The 17070-nt window shown below is 54.4% G+C and overlaps 2 protein-coding genes across 10 annotated transcripts in view; both read right to left on the reverse strand.

The window, feature by feature from the left end:
- BDKRB1 (bradykinin receptor B1) overlaps positions 1-2842 on the reverse strand; it is a 26182-nt gene extending 23340 nt beyond the window's left edge. Inside the window, exon 1 of the mRNA XM_037503956.2 lies at positions 2803-2842. The gene's annotated coding sequence lies outside the window, so the exon portion shown is untranslated. The remainder of the gene's footprint in view (positions 1-2802) is intronic.
- The window catches only part of BDKRB2 (bradykinin receptor B2), a 20983-nt gene extending 5772 nt beyond the window's left edge, over positions 1-15211 (reverse strand). The window contains exons 1-3 of one of the 9 annotated variants that reach the window (XM_037503951.2): positions 15123-15211; positions 7819-7980; positions 2803-2896 (exon numbers count right to left, since the gene is read on the reverse strand). In XM_037503951.2, the coding sequence (XP_037359848.1) occupies positions 2803-2870 (68 nt within the window). In that variant the 5' untranslated portion in view covers positions 2871-2896; positions 7819-7980; positions 15123-15211. Of the gene's footprint in view, positions 1-2802; positions 2897-5013; positions 6134-7818; positions 11513-11948; positions 12151-15122 lie in introns of those variants that run through there. The other 8 variants (XM_037503946.2, XM_037503948.2, XM_037503953.2 and 5 more) reach the window with 8 other exon arrangements.
- Between the last annotated feature and the right edge of the window lie 1859 nt (positions 15212-17070).

The following is a 17070-nucleotide window of genomic DNA, read 5'->3' on the forward strand; positions in this document are numbered from 1 at the left end:
GGCTCCACTTCACTCCGGGCGAGACTCAGACCACGGGGCTGTCCACCTTCGAGAAGGGCCACGGGCAAGGCTAACTCCCTTCAGCAAAGAGCATGGGCTGGGAAGGCGTAGACTGGCTTGCAAACCCAGCTGTGTGGTCTTGGGCAAATTACGGGCCTCTCTGAGCATCCAGGTGGTTTTCTTTGGACTAGAGTGTTACTGTCTTCCTGGCCCACCCGGCATGACTGTTGTGAGGTTCAAATCAAAGCGTGGGGATGAAGACTCCTGGAAAAGTTGAAGTACGACCCTAGATGCTAGGACTAATTGGGGATTTTCCTAGAGCCGAGGGCGGGTGAGAGAAGGCCGAGGTAGAAAGGCTGGTCCCTGGGGGTTACTTGTTGGGCAGTCTGAGGGGGGTGGGGGGAGTTGAGCAAGGAAAGATGGGAAAGAAGCTCCTGGTTGTCTGGGAAATTCCCAGAAAAAGCCCCTTGCTCATGGGCCCGGAGGCGCCAGATGGAGGGCCTGTGATTAACGCTCTCCTCACGCACACGCACTCACTTGTGGCAGCTTCTGAGCTCTGTGCTGAGCCCCATCCTGGCTGCGGGGAGCCAGAGGGTACGACCCCCTCCCTGCCCCTGCCCAGCTGTGACGACACAGCCCTGTGTGTGAGGAGGGGCTGAGGAAGGGGGGCTCTGCATGCAGAATGGGGGACAGAGGAGGATGGAGGTGACTTTGGAGATGGGTCTGGAAGGATGAGGACGGTATCAACAGGGCACAAGAAGGAAGGAGGGAAGACCAGGCAGAGGGGACAGCTTGAGCAGAGGTGCCGGGGAGGGAAGCTGCTGGCATGTTCTGGAAGGTGAACTAGGGCTTGAATGGGGAAGTGGGAAGTTGCAAGAGATGAGGCTGAATAAGGGAGTGTGATGGTCTTCACAGGTGCTCAGAGGTGAGGTTTTGCCCTGAGGGCTTTAAGGAGGGCGTGATGGGATGGGACATGTGCTCTGGAAAGACCCGTATGATGGATCTTTGTTTCAGTATGTCCAACAACTCTTTCATATTTCCAAAACTTCCTTGCTGTTCCTCACTTCACAAGCAGAGATTGATTCCTCTTCCAGTGAGTGTGACGGGGCTCAGTGACTTGCTTCCCACCCACGGAGGCAGTGACAGCCGTGAATGACCTGCCTAGGGCCTGAGGGCATTGCGCCCACTCACCCAGGGAGAGAGGTGGTGGGGGGTTGTGACTGTGGGAGGGGTTTGGAGGGAGGGGCAGCTGCCATGTTGTGAGGATACTCATGCAACCTTGTGGAGAGGAATGACCTAGTACCTTGGCAGTGGACCTTCTGCCCTCAGGTAAGCCTTTGTTAATTTTGATCCCCCCACTTTTGAGTTTTCCAGCTAACACACACACACACACACACAGAGACATTGCAAATCCATCCCCACTACATTTCTGACCCATGGATGCTGGTGGGCTTCTCTGCAGGGAGCCCTCTGAAGGTCAGACCTCTCTTGGTCCAGCCTTTGGCTCCATTTCCTTTTCTATCTCTTCAGTGCCCGGTTTGGGGAGGGGGTCTGTCACCTGTTGCCCAGCTCTCAGAGATCTAGCCACAGCACCTGAACACCACGTTCATTTCCCAGCAAGACATTCCCCAGCCAGCAGGGCGGCACCTGACCCGCAGCGGGCACTGAGAAGCAGGTCAGGGAGATGCATAATTGGGGGGCCTCTACTGACAACCTGGCTGGTTGTCCTGAGGGCCAGGAAAAGGAACTCTCCCTTTTGCACTGCTGGAAAGTGTCTGCCGTGCCAAGGCTGCCCCCAGAGGTCAGAGTCAGCAGAATGACTCTTGTTCACCTCGAAGAACCCTGGGGTGATCTCCACAAAGGTCCAGGACCAAGCTGCGTTTGCAAGTCGCAGGAAGAAGACAGATGACAGCAACCTGACTGCACCGTCATGCCCACAGGGGCACCAGTGTGAGAAGAGATTCAAATGATCCTTGGTCCCCACGACTCCTGGACACAGGCAGCTCTGCCTTGTCTGTGCCGTCAGATCAAGGGAGGACTTGAAGTCAGGACAGTTTCTCCTTTACCAGTTCTCTAAGTTCATTAGAAACCAGCCTCGTCAACAAACCCAATGTGTTGGCAATCACCTAAACGTCTGCTCTCCTTTGTTAAGTTGAGCGTCCTTTCTGAGCCTGTAACCACGGCCTAACCCTTGAACGCGGGTCCAGTCTCTCCGAGCCAGGACCTCCCTTTGGCTCTGAACAAGCTTTTCAGTACATTTCTCTTTTACCAAACTTCGGTAAAGTTCATAGCGGTGAGAATTTCAGCTGATGTCCGAGGTCTCACATGGCCGCCTCTGCCACAGGACTGAGAGGCCAGGCTGGGTCCTCCTGCTTTGTCCTGCTGACATTGCTCCCCAGCCTGGCCGACCCTCTCCTTCCTCTGCTTCCACTCGAGGCCGGCTCCCCACACCCTCCCCTCAGCATGTCCTGCAGCCGCTGCCACGTGTCGCCTCCCTCTGACTCTGGGGCTGGCCTCAAAGCCTCACTCTCCTCACGTCCAAGAAGGCTCATGCAGCTTGCAGTGACCCCTAGTCTGTGTCCTTCTGCACCCCCCCTCACCCCTCTCCCTGAGGGTCTTTCCCTCCACTCCTGACAGGCTTGTGGGGTAGAACCCTGGCCTCACAGCCCTTGAGAGGCTTTGCTTTGGGTTTGACATCGCTACTGCCCCAACCGTTGTCGGGAAGATGAGGGTCATGCTCTCCCGAGAACTCACAGGTTGTCTGCCCCCCAAACAGTCAACAGAAGAATCGGTCAGACTTACCTGACGGAGGCCATGGTGGGTGTGGGCTCGTCAATAACAGACAGGAACATGGGGTTCCAGGAGAACATTTGGACGTGAGGGGTGCCCCGCCTGGCTGATCAAATGAGAAAAGATGGTTAGATGGGGTGGGGTAGTTTCCACAGAACACACGTGCACATGTGCTCCCCACCAGGGGAGGCGAATGGAGACCTTTGCCTGACGGATATTTATTAAGCACCTACTGCCTACGGGGTGCAGGGCTGTCGTGGTGAGAACAGGACCACAGTCCAGTGGAGAATCACTCAAGTGATTTCTAATGATTGCAGACGGACATAAGTGCCATGAAATGAAATGAATTACAATATACAGCAGGGGTCCGAGAGCAGCCTGGGGCAGGAGGCGAGTGGATGGGTACTGTGATGAACAGGGTGAGGGATGGCAGGGAAATCTGGGTGGAGGAGCAGCAGGTGCAAATGCCCTGAGGCAGGAAGAAGCTTGGTGAAGGTATGTTACACCAGCAGGTGCATGGGAGACAAGATTGTGTTGGGGTGTGGGGGCGAGCAGAGTGAATACACAGAGACCGTTTAGTGGGCACTGCCTGTTAGCCCGGGCACGGAATGCGGAGGTGGAAGATGATGCGTTCCGCGGTATTTGCGAGCCCATTTGGGGCAAGATTGGACATGGAGGGGTTAGGGATGAGGCTGAGAAGGGTGTCAAGAATGCCCGCACCCAGGTGATGCCCTCTGCTACCAAGGGGAGGGCTGACTGGAGAGACAGGGTCATCATGTTTTGAGACTTGAACCTGTTAACTTTGAGGTGCTTCAGGTGGGGATAAAAGGAGTTGGTGGCTCCAGCGAGGGGAGGCATCGGGGCTCGAGTCCGGCTCGCTCTGATGTGACAGAAGTAAACTGGACACTAGGTCTCCAGAGAGCATGAGGGAGACCAGTACCGAAGAGTAATTCTAACCCACTGTGAGGGTCAATGCTTTCCCCCCGCAGCTTCTTCCTCCCCGTCCAGGGAGGGGCACCAGCTGCACACTGGCCTTGCAGAGCACAAAGCCAGGTGCAGAGAGATGGTGACATGTCTGAGCACCGTCACTGCTGGCAAGACCTGGAGGTGGGACTAAACCCCCTCTGGTGTCAGACCTCAAGCTCTTTCCAGGATCCCACGTAACCTCCCGCTCCCGCCTAGGAAGTGTGTGCAAAGTGTATGTGTGCATCCACGTGTGTACACGTGTGTACCTGCCTCCCCTAGTTTTCCACCTTTCAGCTCAAGAGCGCTTGGCTCTGGGTTTGCAGAAGCCCCCTCTCCTAACCCAGTTGCAGGAGGCGGACATAAGGCAGTGGATGATTCTGGAAACTTGACTACAGTAGAAAAAGAAAAAGCCGAGTGGACAAATAGGAAACTAAATGGCAGGTAATCAGTTGACAGCTGGGAAAAGTTCAAGAATCCCAAGAGCACTGGGAGTCCATGAGCAGCCAAGTCCTGTCGTCCTTCAAGGAGGGCGTTGGGGGGAATGAGGATAGGCCCAGAAGACTGTCTTTCAGAGGGGCCCTCGCTGCTCACCGAAAGACCATTCAATGTGGTCACACATGTTGGAATCATTCTAACCTCAACAATCACTGCACCCCTCTCACCTGCCGGGACACAGTGGGGACAACTGACGATAGCCCCCCTCAACCCCCGGTCCCTGGGCTCCTTCTCTTGCTGGGTTGTCCGATGAGGGAGCTTAGCCAGCCTGAATTCCCATCTGGACATTGTCAGCCATCCAGGGCCTCCTGACCTGAGGGGTGTCTGGCCATGGTCCAGCAGCAGCCCTCCTGTGGGCGCACCTGCCTAGGTGTTCCTGGGCCTAGCCCAGTCTGCCAGCTGGAACCTAACTGCCTGACAATGCTGTAAACATTGTCCTCTGTTAATTTCAGAACAAAGTAGCAGATTTTCTCTCTTGAAGTGTCCAAAGAACAGGTCCTAAGAGAACTGGGGAGTCTGAGGGTGATGGGAATTGCTCCTCTGCATCTGATTTGCAGGCCTGCCCTGGGTGGGGCCTTGGCTGGCGGCTGGTGCTGCACCAGGCTTTCCTGCCATCTGGCTTCCCCGTGGGGCTTGACCAGTGGGGTCACCAGCAGGAGGCCCAGGGAGGAAGGGGATTGAGGGTGGGGCTGTGGCTCCCAGCTCCCTCCCCTGGGGCCTCAGAGATTGGCCCATCCTGGTTCAGGGCCCCACAGCCCTTACCAGGGTGCTTTCCACAGGCCTCACTTCCTGGTGATGGTCGTCAGGGCCACCTCCTTTCGGGCTCAGGGGGCGGACCCCCAGCTGCGGCTCTGAGACACCTGGCAGTGTCCCTCACACTGCCTGCCCCTGCAAACAGATGCCCTGTTGTGGTTCTCTGGGGTCTAATACAGCCTGGGGCTTAAGCACCCGGGTGTCAGAGGAGTGGAGTGTGGTGAGGCGCTCAGGCATGGGGCGCTGTGTGTGATATTGGGGTCCCTTTATGTCCCTGGGCATCATGCTCAGAGCTGGGTGGTGGTTTATGTTAGGAGGGGGCACTTAAGCCCCTCGCAGATGGACCCTCCTGCTGGGGTTTGGTGCAGATGAGCTGACCCACCACTAACTTAAATGAAAAATGAGCATCATTACTCTCTCTCTCTCTCTCTCTCTCTCTCTCTCTCTCTCTCTCTCTCACACACACACACACACTGTAAAAAATAATGGAATGGAATAGAACACTATGAAAGCCTGGCTGGATTCAGGGGCCACCAGGCCTGGGCCCACTATATGGGCTGAGGGGGAGATGACAGACCCAGAGAGGAGCTCAGACGCCAGCCCCCAAGACCGTGATGAAGGAATCGAGGTTCTTTGGCTTCCGGAACATGACCCTGGCTCTGGGCAAGCCTGCGGCCCGAATAGACAGCCACACAGCTCAGGACAGGAGCGGGCTGCCAGGGCGGGCTCCCTACAAGGCAAAACTCTGCCCCGGAGGTGACGAGGGGTGTGATGAGGCCGGACAATCATCCTGGGAGCCCAAAATAGGCTCCCTCTGAGACCAGGGTGGGATTTGCTCCTGAGGGCGCTGAGATCCAGTATTTACATGATTCAATGAAGGGCGATCTTTCTAAAGTGAGTGTTCTTGGACAGAATTCCGGCGCAGACAGCACGAGAGTGTCAGAGGCGGCGCGTGCTGCTGCAGCGTCAGCGTGAAAAAAGGGGGTGATGTTCCAAAGCGGCCGCTCTGAAACAGGAGCCAGAGCTGGAGCCTGTGGGCCTGGGATGCACAGCCCCAGGGCTGCCTCTGGCTGGAAACCGGCCCTGCAGACAGGGAGGCCCAGCCCCATTCTCCTCCACTCTAAAGTGGGGCTAGCATAGAACAGACCCCTCCAATTCCATCCACCACCCCCCCCCCCCGGCCCCCCGCACCTCCAGCTCCCAGCCTCCCAGCCCTGCTGTAGGAGCAGATGAATTAACACACTTTGGCTGCAGGATGTAACGTGCTCAGGAATGCGAGCAGTCATTCCTGCCCCCAGAGGGCCCAACACTCTGGCCACATGGCGGGGATCAAGGGGCGTCTCCCGCATGGTCTGCTCTGCCGCTCACAGCACTGGACACTGCGCAGCTGTATGTGACTCAGGGACACCACCTGCCGGCTGTTCTGGGGGCCCCTCGGAGACACAGGGTTCCGCACTTGGTCCCAGGGGCTGTTCTCTTTTGTCTCTTGCATCCCCAATTCAGTGACAGCTGTAAGTGTGTGTGTCCTTCTGTCTGCCCCACGTCAGGCCTACCTTGTGTCACTGCATTTCCTTTCCTGCACTCCCCAGAGAGCGGGTCTTTGACACATGGGAGGCTGGAGGCCACCCTGCGCCCAGCAAGTCCATCGGGCTGCTTTCCAGCAGTCGCTGCTCTCCTCCCTTCCGGTGCCCCAGTAACGAAGGCCTGCGCGTGGTTGTCCTGGGCGTGACTCTGGCACCCCTAAGAGCCCCAAGAGCCCCCCAGCCTGCGTCTCCTTTCACAAACCTCTTCGCTTTCCAAGACAGCCCACTTGTGTCATGCAAGTGTCTTCTCCTTCCTGACACACCTGTTCTTTAAAAATGTCAAAAGAAAAGACGACCCTAGAGTGTCACATATAACTTTCAAGCACACTATGATTTCACGTAGTCTGAACACACCCGCACTGTCTCTGACCGTGTCTGTGTCTCCTCCAAGGGAAGGCTCCTGCCTCCCTCCTCTTGCCATGCCTGCTGCGGTGTTTCGCACATCCTGTCCCAACCTCTTGAAAACCATGTTCTCCTGGGCCTCCCCAGTGGCGCAGAGGTTGAGCGCTGGGTTGCGAAGCTGCCTGCAGCCTCTACAGCGCCAGTTCGATCCCCGGCTGCTCCCCGGCCACCGGAGGGTCTGCATGGCGCGCAGACCTCTCCTGCTGCCCGCTGCTCCCCTCAGCAGTGTACTTCGGTCCTTCTGCCTGTTCTGCCCCCCGCTCTGGCTCTGGTGAATTCTCTCACCCTCCTGCGCTTGACTGTACCCAGTGCTTGTATAAATAAATAAATAAATCTTTAAAAAAAAAAAAGAGAGAAAACCATGTGCTCCATAAATGAGTCCAGGCTCTCAGAACACCCAGCAAGCTGGAGCCAAGCCAGACGCTCCAGGACACCATCTCCTGGGCCCCAGGGCAGGGCCCTTCCCTGGACACCAACCCTCAGGCCGTTTCCTTTGAAGACCTGATTTACAGGGTCACCACGTGACAGGCTGCGTGGAGCCTCACAAAGTAAAACTTCAGCTGCAGTAAACACTGGGGTGCTGGGGGAGGTGGGAGCCCCACTAGCAGGGGGCCATGGCCCCAGCTGCTTCCAAGGCCCTCTTTCTCCTTTTCCCTGAGGAAGGCTGAGCCCTCTGTGTGGGGTGGATGGGGTTCTGGGAACCTCCAATCCAGGACCTCTTGCAGAGAGCTGAATCAGAAAGTCCAAGCCCCTCCAGCATTTGGACACTTTATGGGTCTGGAATGTTTTGGAAACATTTTCAGGGGAGATGAGGTGGGGCGGGGGGTACCTTGCAAGCAGAGCTCCTCTCCGCAGTGCTCTCTGCAGTAGATCAGGACTGTCCAGACTGGGCTGGTCCCAGACACCCCGCAGTTTTTAGTCTTAACTCTTTCCTGCTTGTCACGGTTAGGTTACTCTGGTAGGGTGTCTTGCTTCTTGGGTTTTGTTGTTACTGTGAATGAGAATGTCATTGACATCCTAACACCACACTTCCCCTGCCCCCCAAACAAACTCCCGCACCGTGAGGAGCGTTCAGAGATCTTAAAATCTTCCTATGTCCTATTGCAGACAACCTTTCATCCCCTGTTGCTTTACAGGAAATATCCATATTGTTCTGTGGTTGTCATGGCGACGCCTTCTAAAATGCATTGTGCCCATTTACTGTTGTTTGGGAAGCCGTCCCTTTACTCCATTCCTATTTCGGTCATAATTCTCACAGCGCCTCAGCCACGTGACGTGCTCCTGATCCCCACAGCTCCCCGTCCCATGTCACTAACTCTGGCTTCGCTTGGGCCACCCTCTGCCTGAAGGCCCTGGTGCTCAGCTGTGGTGCTGCTGGGGCATCAGCACAGGACTGAGAAAGCCATATCCCTGGGCCTGGACCCCGGGGAGGCCTTGGCAATGGGGGCCGCCTGGACAGACACCTATCGCTGGTTACCTTTGGCTTAGAGTTTGATTGGATTTGGGTGGGGGACTGCTGCAGTGCTGTGTGCACAAGTACATGCACCTCTGTGTGTGTGCATGTGTGCATGGGTGTGGAAGAACACCAGCTGCCTGCTTGGATGTGTCCCCAAGGAATTGGAATAAGGATCCGTGATCCACACCGAGATCAGAATCTCAACTCAGATGCCTATGCCTGTATAACTTCCATAGGCTGCTGAAACCTTCAGGGACTCATTTTCTCCACCTGTCAAATGGGACCTACTTTTTGGGGTTGCTGTGAGGTTTAGGAGGTTATTGAATGGAAAGCTTCTAGAACAATCCTCCACATACTTTAAAGACTCCATAAATGTCAAAGATTCCATCCTCTCTGTCTGTCTCAGTTTTCTGCAAACAATCTTATTGGAGAAAAGATTTATATTGATAAAAAAGAAAATGTCCCATATCCCTTCACCCTCTCTTTTGCAGAGGGGGAAACTGAGGCCCAGAAAGGTCTGAACACATCTAAAACCACAGCAGACAATGCCAGCTTGCAATGAGAGGGAAGTCCTTGCCTGTTTCATCCTGGAGTGGGATTTTAGGGGTCCGGGCCAGACCTGAGGTGACTGGCATCTGGGGGTCTATGGGTCTGGCCCCCGTGGGGACATTATTTGAGGGGCTGTCTTAACTGAAGCATAGGATTCTTGTACCAGAAGAATCCTTCCACCCCTGAAACTCTGCCCAGGGTTAAGCCTCCAGGATTCTAGAATACTAGGGTGGGAAGGGTTCTTGGACACTCATCAGACCCCTCATGTTTCAGAGGTGGACACAGAAGCCCGGAAAAGGTGTGTATTCTCCCAGCACACACAGCCAGTCAGAGGCGGAGCTCAGCCTTGGACCCAGGTCCGGGAATCCAGGCCCTTGGCCCAATGTGCTTTTATTTTCATCTCACTGCTGTCCCCATCCCATGGGGAAGACAGAGCTAAGGTCGTAAACCTGCTTAAAAGCCCAAACCTGTCGTCCCACCCCACATGAAGATGCGGAGGGGCAGACACAGAAAGCTGACGAACGCAGCCTTTGCATGATTACAAGGTGCCCTCTTTCCAGTTTCCTGATGTTCTGGGCTTTCATCAAGAGCATGTAAATAATTTATGATGGGAGGAAACAGAAATCCTTGCAGAGAGTAAAAGCACAAATGCAGAAGGCAGGAAAGCTGCAGATCCAGAGGGAGCAGGGTTTCCAGAAAAGCACTTCCTCTGGTCCAGTCAGGCCCTGGTGTGCAGGAGGAAGGTCAGGTTTCCCACACTCTTCCCCTGGGCCATCCCGGGGAGCCCGGGGAGTGGGGTGCCCTGCGCTGCCCTGGCTGCCTGCAAGTGCCTGTGTGACCTTAAGCCAGCTGGGTTTACAAAACAGGCCTGAGGAAGACACAATAAACCCACAGGCAGAGCCGGTAGCAGGTTAAAAACAATCCTTCTCCAGTTCTTGTATGCATAAATTAAAAAAAAAAAAAATCCTTCCCGGCAACAATCCTTTTGGTCCTGCCCAAAACACTTGCCAGAGCAGCAGTGGCAAACATCTGTTCAGGTGTGACCTTGGACAGATGCCTTGAATAATGTATCTGGGCTTCATTTCCTCATTAGGAGGTTGTAGGGTAAATGGTTTTCAGGCTTTTCTGCCCTCCCACCATTAGGATTGCCCTGCCTGCTGGGGCACCTGCAGTGGTTACATTGTTGTAAGCTCACTTGTTTACTTCTGTGGGCCATGGAGGGGGTATGGAGACAGGCACCAAGAGCAGCAGAAGCAGGAGAGAGGCCGGAGAGAGAAGGGGCGGAATAAGCCAGAGAAGACTTGCTGGGGGCTTGGGGGCCTCCCAGCCTCCTGGCTTCCCGACACCCCTGCCTGCCATGTACCTGTTTGCCACACTACATGTAAAGCTCAATAAACGTCTGAGAAAGCCACTGAGGGCTCCAGGACTCTCCTTTACCCACCCATCTGTGGCATTATAGAGAACCTGCTCAGTGCCTTCCTGACCCTACAGAGGTGGAGAGGTTATAGGGGGTGATTCTGGCGACCTTTGCACAACCATGTCCCTGAAGGGCTACAGTGGGTGTGACACCCTGGAATTTCAGGGTGAATGAACGTCAGAGAGGATGCGAGCCTCAGAAAGTCACACAGCTCCGGAGTGCAGCGTTCAGCCTCAGACCACCAGAGCACTAGAGCAGCTCTATCACGCTCCCAGCACCCAGACTGCCTTCTGGGGGACGACGTGGCGGGCAGCAGGGGCAGAAGAGCACTGATTTCTCTGTTACGCCACCTACAGCTCAGTTGTTCCCAGGATCTTGTGACCAAGTCCTGGGGACTACAACGAGGCTTTCTTTAGGGCCTTGAACATAAGTATTCCTTGGAATATATATTCTTTGTAGAGTAGAAAGCAATGTCTATCTATGTAGTATGTATACTTTCTAATACACACCTGCTGTTCTAAAGTTTATCTTCGATTTTTTGACCAACATCTTAAAACCTGTATCATATATTAGAATGTGACAAACATTAAAACTGTGTCCCTGGATTATTAGCATCAAGAGTGGAAAAAGAACTGTTCTTCCAGTTTTGAAAAACCTTGACATACTTTTCTCTCTCTCTCCTTTCCCTTCCTACTTCCAGGCTTAGTTGTTACAATGAGAATCTTTAGTTCCAGATTGTTACCTAATTTTTCATTTTTTTTCTCTTTCAAGCATCCTTTTACAACAGTTGTCAAGCTCAACAATCACACCTGTTTCATTAGCTGTAAACTTCAAGTTTAGTGGGTTTCATTGTTTACAATAATTTTTCTATAACACATCTTCCCCATTCTTGAAATATTCCACTTTACTGGAATAATGAACCCCAGAGAGGGTATTTACTACAATGAATGAGGCTGCCTGGACACATCATAGTCACCCAAAGTCCGTAGTTTATGTGGGGATTCACCCTGCAGACTCTGCACACAGTAGATGCTCAGTAATGCATTTCCTCAAATAGCCTCAGAGCAAGCCCAGGCCGCCTGTCATGCCCCCCTGGGGTCCCTCCCACCCTTGGCCGTGCAGCTCACACACAGATGTGTGAATCATCTCCCCCTTCACTTTCAAGTCCCCTTTCTCCAGCCTGGAAAGAGATTCAGGACAGACGCCCCTGGCCCCCACCTGGCTGCAGAAACTGCAGTGTTGGAGGATTTCTCTTCTTATTTTCATGTCGGTTTCATTTGCTTTTCTATTTAAACATTTGCGAAGGGATATGCATGCTTGTGATAAAAGTTAGAGCGTTCAAACAGTACCCTGGAGGCAGCTTGCCTCCCGCCTGCCCCAGCCTGTCACTTCCTACAGGTGCTCTTCTTGGTGTCTTTCTCCTCCTGGATGGTGTCTCCGTGTGTTTAGGAGCAGTCGCTCGTGTTCAAGGGGGCGACGCCAGCAAGTCACCCAAACACATTGTCCCCGCTTTGCCTTTTGCAACCATTTGACCCACCTCATTGTTTTCATGGCCTTGAGTGTTCCAGCGTGGACTGTACCAAGTGCACCCTCCGCCTCAGGGAATCCCCAATTTATTTTCCTGGTAGTTTCCACTTCTAGTATTTACAGAGGCAGGAAATAAAGCCTGAGGGCTTGGTGGCCTGTGTAGGTCTATAGCTGGGGAGGAGTGGTGGAGGCGTCAACCCCTTGGCTGGCTCCTAGAGCGGGAGGAGGAGGGAGGTAGCTGGAGAGGCATCGGCATGGACAGAGGAGTCTTTATCCCAACGCACCCTATTGATTGAACCAGTCCCTATTTCCTGGTGTTTGGGCCACCAGGATGATCTGTGCAGGCCGCTGCCCTGTGTGGGCACGTCTACCAGGCATACACACCTTTCCCCACCTGGTCTGGCTTCCTCCACCCTGTCATGTTGTGTCCCAGCTGTTCACTTCTGATGTTTTCAGTCATAAGAGACCCAGGAGGCCCTTCTCCCCCTTTTGCTTGCTTGGGGCCAAAGAGGGTTTAGTGAGGAGGGACTTGTTCAAGGGACAGCCAAGAGGGGACACCCTTCCCTGCCCTCAGCTTCCTGGGGGTGGTGCCCCTGCTGGGAGAAACAACTTCAGTGGCTCCCATTCTGGAGCACGTGTGCTGAGAGGGACACTCGGGGGTCAGGGGCACCTGATGGGGGGTGGGGCGCTGGCCGCTCTGCAGGCTTGGTGAGTTCTGATCGGTGACCCGAGGCTCTGAGATTGTCTAAATGCCCTCTGAGTCCTCAAAGCACGAAGATCTCCTCTGTGTGCCTTTGCTTTTCTTTTATAAATGAACTATTTCTAAGACATTGGGTTCACAGAAAAATTGAGCAGAGATTACAGAGAGTTCCCTTATACTTGCTGCCCCCACACATGTACAACCTCCCCTGCTATCAACACCCCCCTCCCCAGGGCATATTTATGGCAAAGGATGAACCTGCTTGACACGTCATAGTCACACAAACTCCAGAGTTTACACTGTGGTTCACTCTTGGTATTGCACCCTCTTGGTATTGCACAAATGTTGAGTGTGGTACATCTACCTTACAGCATCATGCACAGTAGTTCCACTGCCTTAAACAGCCTCTGTGGTCTGCCTGTTCACCCTCTCCCCTCCTCTAATCCCACATGTCAGTGGCAACCACTGATGTTTTTACTGCCTCTGTAGTGTTGCCTTTTCTAGAATGTCATCTAGTTGAAATCATACAGAATGTGAACTTTTTAGATTGTCTTCTTTTACTTAATAATACACATTTTATGCTTCTGGGGCCTGTCGTGTGACCAGTATTCATTTATCCACCCATCCACCCATGCGCCCATCTACCAGTCCATCCATCCATCTATTCACCCCCCCATCCATCCACCCACCCACCTGTCTGTCTGTCCATCTGTCCATCCACACACCCATCCGTCCGCCCATCCATCCATCCATCCATCCATCCACCATCCACCCACCCACTCACTCAGCAAGTACAGCCAGAGATTGCTTCATGCCGGGCACTGTTTTCGGGGCAGGGGCGGGGGAGGCACTGTGAACGAACAGACATGTGCCTGCGTTCATTGTGAAACTCAGAGGACAAGGTCCTTTGCTCTGGGGGACCCCTGACCACAGGCAGCACGGGCGAGAGCGGTAGCCCTCAGACCCCCTCTGAGCTCTAGCCAGTCACCGTGTGAGCAGGGGCCACGTGGCACTGCTGTCTGCCCTGCTCGCTCCCACGGGCCAGGCGTCCGGCTTTCGGTCTAACTGCAGGTCCTTCATCTCACCACCCAGGCTCAGTCAGTCCTCTGAGCCTTCCCAGTTACAAGTGACAGAGCCTGAGTCCCCAAGAGATTGAGGCTTGTCTCCAGAGGCAAGCAAAGGGCTTTGCTAGGGTTTGCCTTGCTCTGAGACTCAGTTTCCCTGTTCACACTGAGAAGGGCTCAGAACCGATGGCAGAGGTCCCGTGGGTTCAGGGAAGAACTGGGATGAGACCTTGGGGTCCTGCCTGTGGGGTCACATGGGCGCCTTCATGTTTTCCGTGTTTTCTAAAACCCAGTGTTCTCCACTCTCCCACCCAGCAGGGGAAAACCAGCAAATTCTTCCTTCCCTCTCATGAGGATGGCAGGGCCCCCCAAGAGCATGGAACAGACTTGCTTCCGGGGAAGAGGGGTGGGCAGTGTGCTCTGGGGCCGCTCAAGCGGTTCCCTCCCTCCTGCTCAGAGAAAGAGTAAGAGGGGGATGGGCCCAGGACCCCCCACTGCTCCACCCCCTGGCCAGAGCTCCCACTTCCTGTGGGCTGGCCCCCTTTGGGTGCGTGACTCAGGAGGCACATCCTAACCTGCCTGGGGAGCCACGCCCATCACCAATCGACCCGGGCTCGGGAGCCGACCCGGGCTCGGGAGCCGACCCGTAGGGCTGCAGCTCTAGGCCACCATTGACCGGACACCCACGGCAGCTGGGGCCGCAGCCACCCCCAGGTCATCTTTAGGGGTCAGGAGATGGGGAGATGTTAAAAAATGACACCTGGGAGGACGCCAGCCCAGGACTGGAGGCAAGGCACATGCTCTGAACCTGTGCACCGCTTTGTCCCTCTGCCTGGGATGGGCCAGCAGGGCAGGAAAGGCCACACCCATCTGAGCAACACCCCTGCCACCCATTCCTGTCACCTGCATTTACATATCCCCTGCTCTCGGTGACCTGCCAGCCACTGTTGGCAGCAGGTGAGCAGGGTTACTTTGCAGACGGACACCGAGGCTCAGAGAGGTCAAGTAACTTGTCCAGGATCACGTAGGACTCAAGAGCAGCCCGGCTGTGAGTGAAAAGGCAGATGGCAGCGTCTCAGTCTCAAGCCCACACCCTCCCGGAGGCACCGCGCTCCCTCCTGGCTGCTCTCATCCAAGGTGTCCCCCCGGCGCCACAGATCACATTACTAGCCGCTCACACAACACACATGATGGGTTTGGGCCCTCCGTCCCCTCCATTCAGGGAGAAGACAGACCAGAACAAGCAGGACAGTCGCTGCGGCTGGGCACCCTGTCACTTGCCAGGGCTCAGGAAGGAAGCGAACTTTCCAAAGTCCCGGGACCCAGGCACACTTCTGCCCCAGCCTGGGACTCAGCCCCGGTCACACCCCCGACTGCCTCCAAACTCAGACTGCCCAGCCCAGCCCCGCCTGGCACCCACCTTGTCTGGAGCGAGCCGCGGACACCGGGTCCTTTCCTTCCCGCGCAGGTCCAGCGGGCTGCCTGCCGTCCAGCCCTCCAGGAGCTGCCTGAGCGGAGCTGGAGTGGCGGGGAACAGCTCATCTTTCAAGGGTTGGGTGGTGATGTCATCGCCTCCTGGCACTTCCTCCCTCCACCTCCGTGCCTCCCGGTGGCCTGGCAGCCCTTTCCAGCCTAGGCCCCACTGGGTCGCCGCCACTGGGTCTCCCCCCACCCTGGGAGCCCCGTGGGGGGAGAGGTCCCCCAAGGCACAGCCTCCAAGTGTCCCCAGCTCAAAACAGCCTTGCATTTCAGCCCCTGTGCTGCCTCCTCCCCAGCCGAGGGCCTCAGGCAAGTGACTTAACCTCTCTGAACTTTGAAATGGAGCTGATGGTGGCAAACCTCAGAGAGGGTGTGGTGAGGGTTAATATCAGTCCTGACACAGAGAACTTCTGCTGTGCCAGGCACTTTGCCCCATCCTTTCGGGCACCCAGGGCTCCAAAGCCCACGTTCAGAACCACGGGGCTACCCTTGTTCTGGGTAAATGAAATAATGGGTGTGAATAGCAAGTGCATAGTGGGCGGTGGGGCCCTCAAAACCAGATGTCGTCTTGCTGGCATGGAGGTCAGTGGCAGCACATCCGTAAGTGAATACACTTGTCTGATAGAACACACACGGCTTCTCATTCACTTTCCCTCCGTGTTTTTGTGTCTGTGTTTAGGTGTGAACAGAGGCTGGCCGGCTTGTTTGCCTCCCAAGGGAGGAGGGCGGGGGAACTTGAAAGATTTTCAGGGTGAATCCCTTTCCCTGTGCTGTTTCGGGTGACAGTTTCGGGTGACAGTTTAGGGTTAGTGCACCCTGGAGACACACAGCCTTTTCCTTCTTTTTTCTTATCATGTTTATTGAACTTGCTTTGGTTTGCAGCACTGTACATGAATTAGGGGTACAGGTTCACACCTCTTCAGACACGCCACCACACCACGCCCACCGCCAAAAAGCCACAATTATCCTTCACCACAGTCTGTGGTGTCCCCTCTCCCTGGCCCCTTGCCTCCTCTGATAATCAAAAATCTGCAGTAGGATTTCAAGGGTTTGTGTTGGATTATTTCTGTCTGTTCTTTTGTTTTTTTTTCCCCTCTATATTCCACATACAAATGAAGCAATTTGGTGTTTGTTTTTTTCCTTCTGACTTATTTCGCTTAGCATAATCTCCCCCAGTTCCACCTATATTGTGGCAAATGGCAAGATTTCATCTTTTTTTATGGCTGAGTAGTATTCCTTTGTGTCTATGTATCACATCTTAATCCACTCGGCTGTGTTTGGGCACTCGGGGTGTTGCCATAGCTCGGCTTGTAAAGAGTGCTATGATGAACACTTTGAAAGGAGTGCATGTATTCTTTCAAATGAATGCTGTTGTATTTTTTTTGGTAGATATCTAAGAGTGGGTTGCTGGATTGTATGGTAGATCTATTTTTAATATTTTGAGAAACCTCCATACTGTTTTCCACAGGGGCTGTACTGGTCTACATTCCCATCGACAGTGTACAAAGGCTCTTTTTCCTCCTCACCGTCACCACCACTTGTTTTTGGTCTTTTTGATCTAGACCATTCTCATAGGTGTGAGGGTGTCTCACTCTGGCTTTGATTTGTATTTTCCCCAGAATAATGATGATGAGCTTTTTCTCGAGTGCCTGCTGGCCATCTGATGTCTTCTTTGCCTATTTTTTTAAATACAACTTTTTTTTTTAAGATTTATTTATGCATACAAGAGCTGGGGCACAGGCGGGGCGGGGGTGGTGGGTGAGAGGATTCACCAGAGACAGAGTGGGGAGCAGAACTGGCAAACTGACTGAAATACACTGCTGAGGGGAGCAGCAAGCGAGACAGGAGAGGTCTGCTGCACCACCTGGGCTGCTCCCTGGCGGGCCGGG

This window comes from Talpa occidentalis, unplaced genomic scaffold (assembly GCF_014898055.3).
Source record: "Talpa occidentalis isolate TD23 unplaced genomic scaffold, MPIMG_talOcc4v2.1 talOcc4.11, whole genome shotgun sequence".
In the NCBI taxonomy this organism is placed as follows: domain Eukaryota; kingdom Metazoa; phylum Chordata; class Mammalia; order Eulipotyphla; family Talpidae; genus Talpa; species Talpa occidentalis.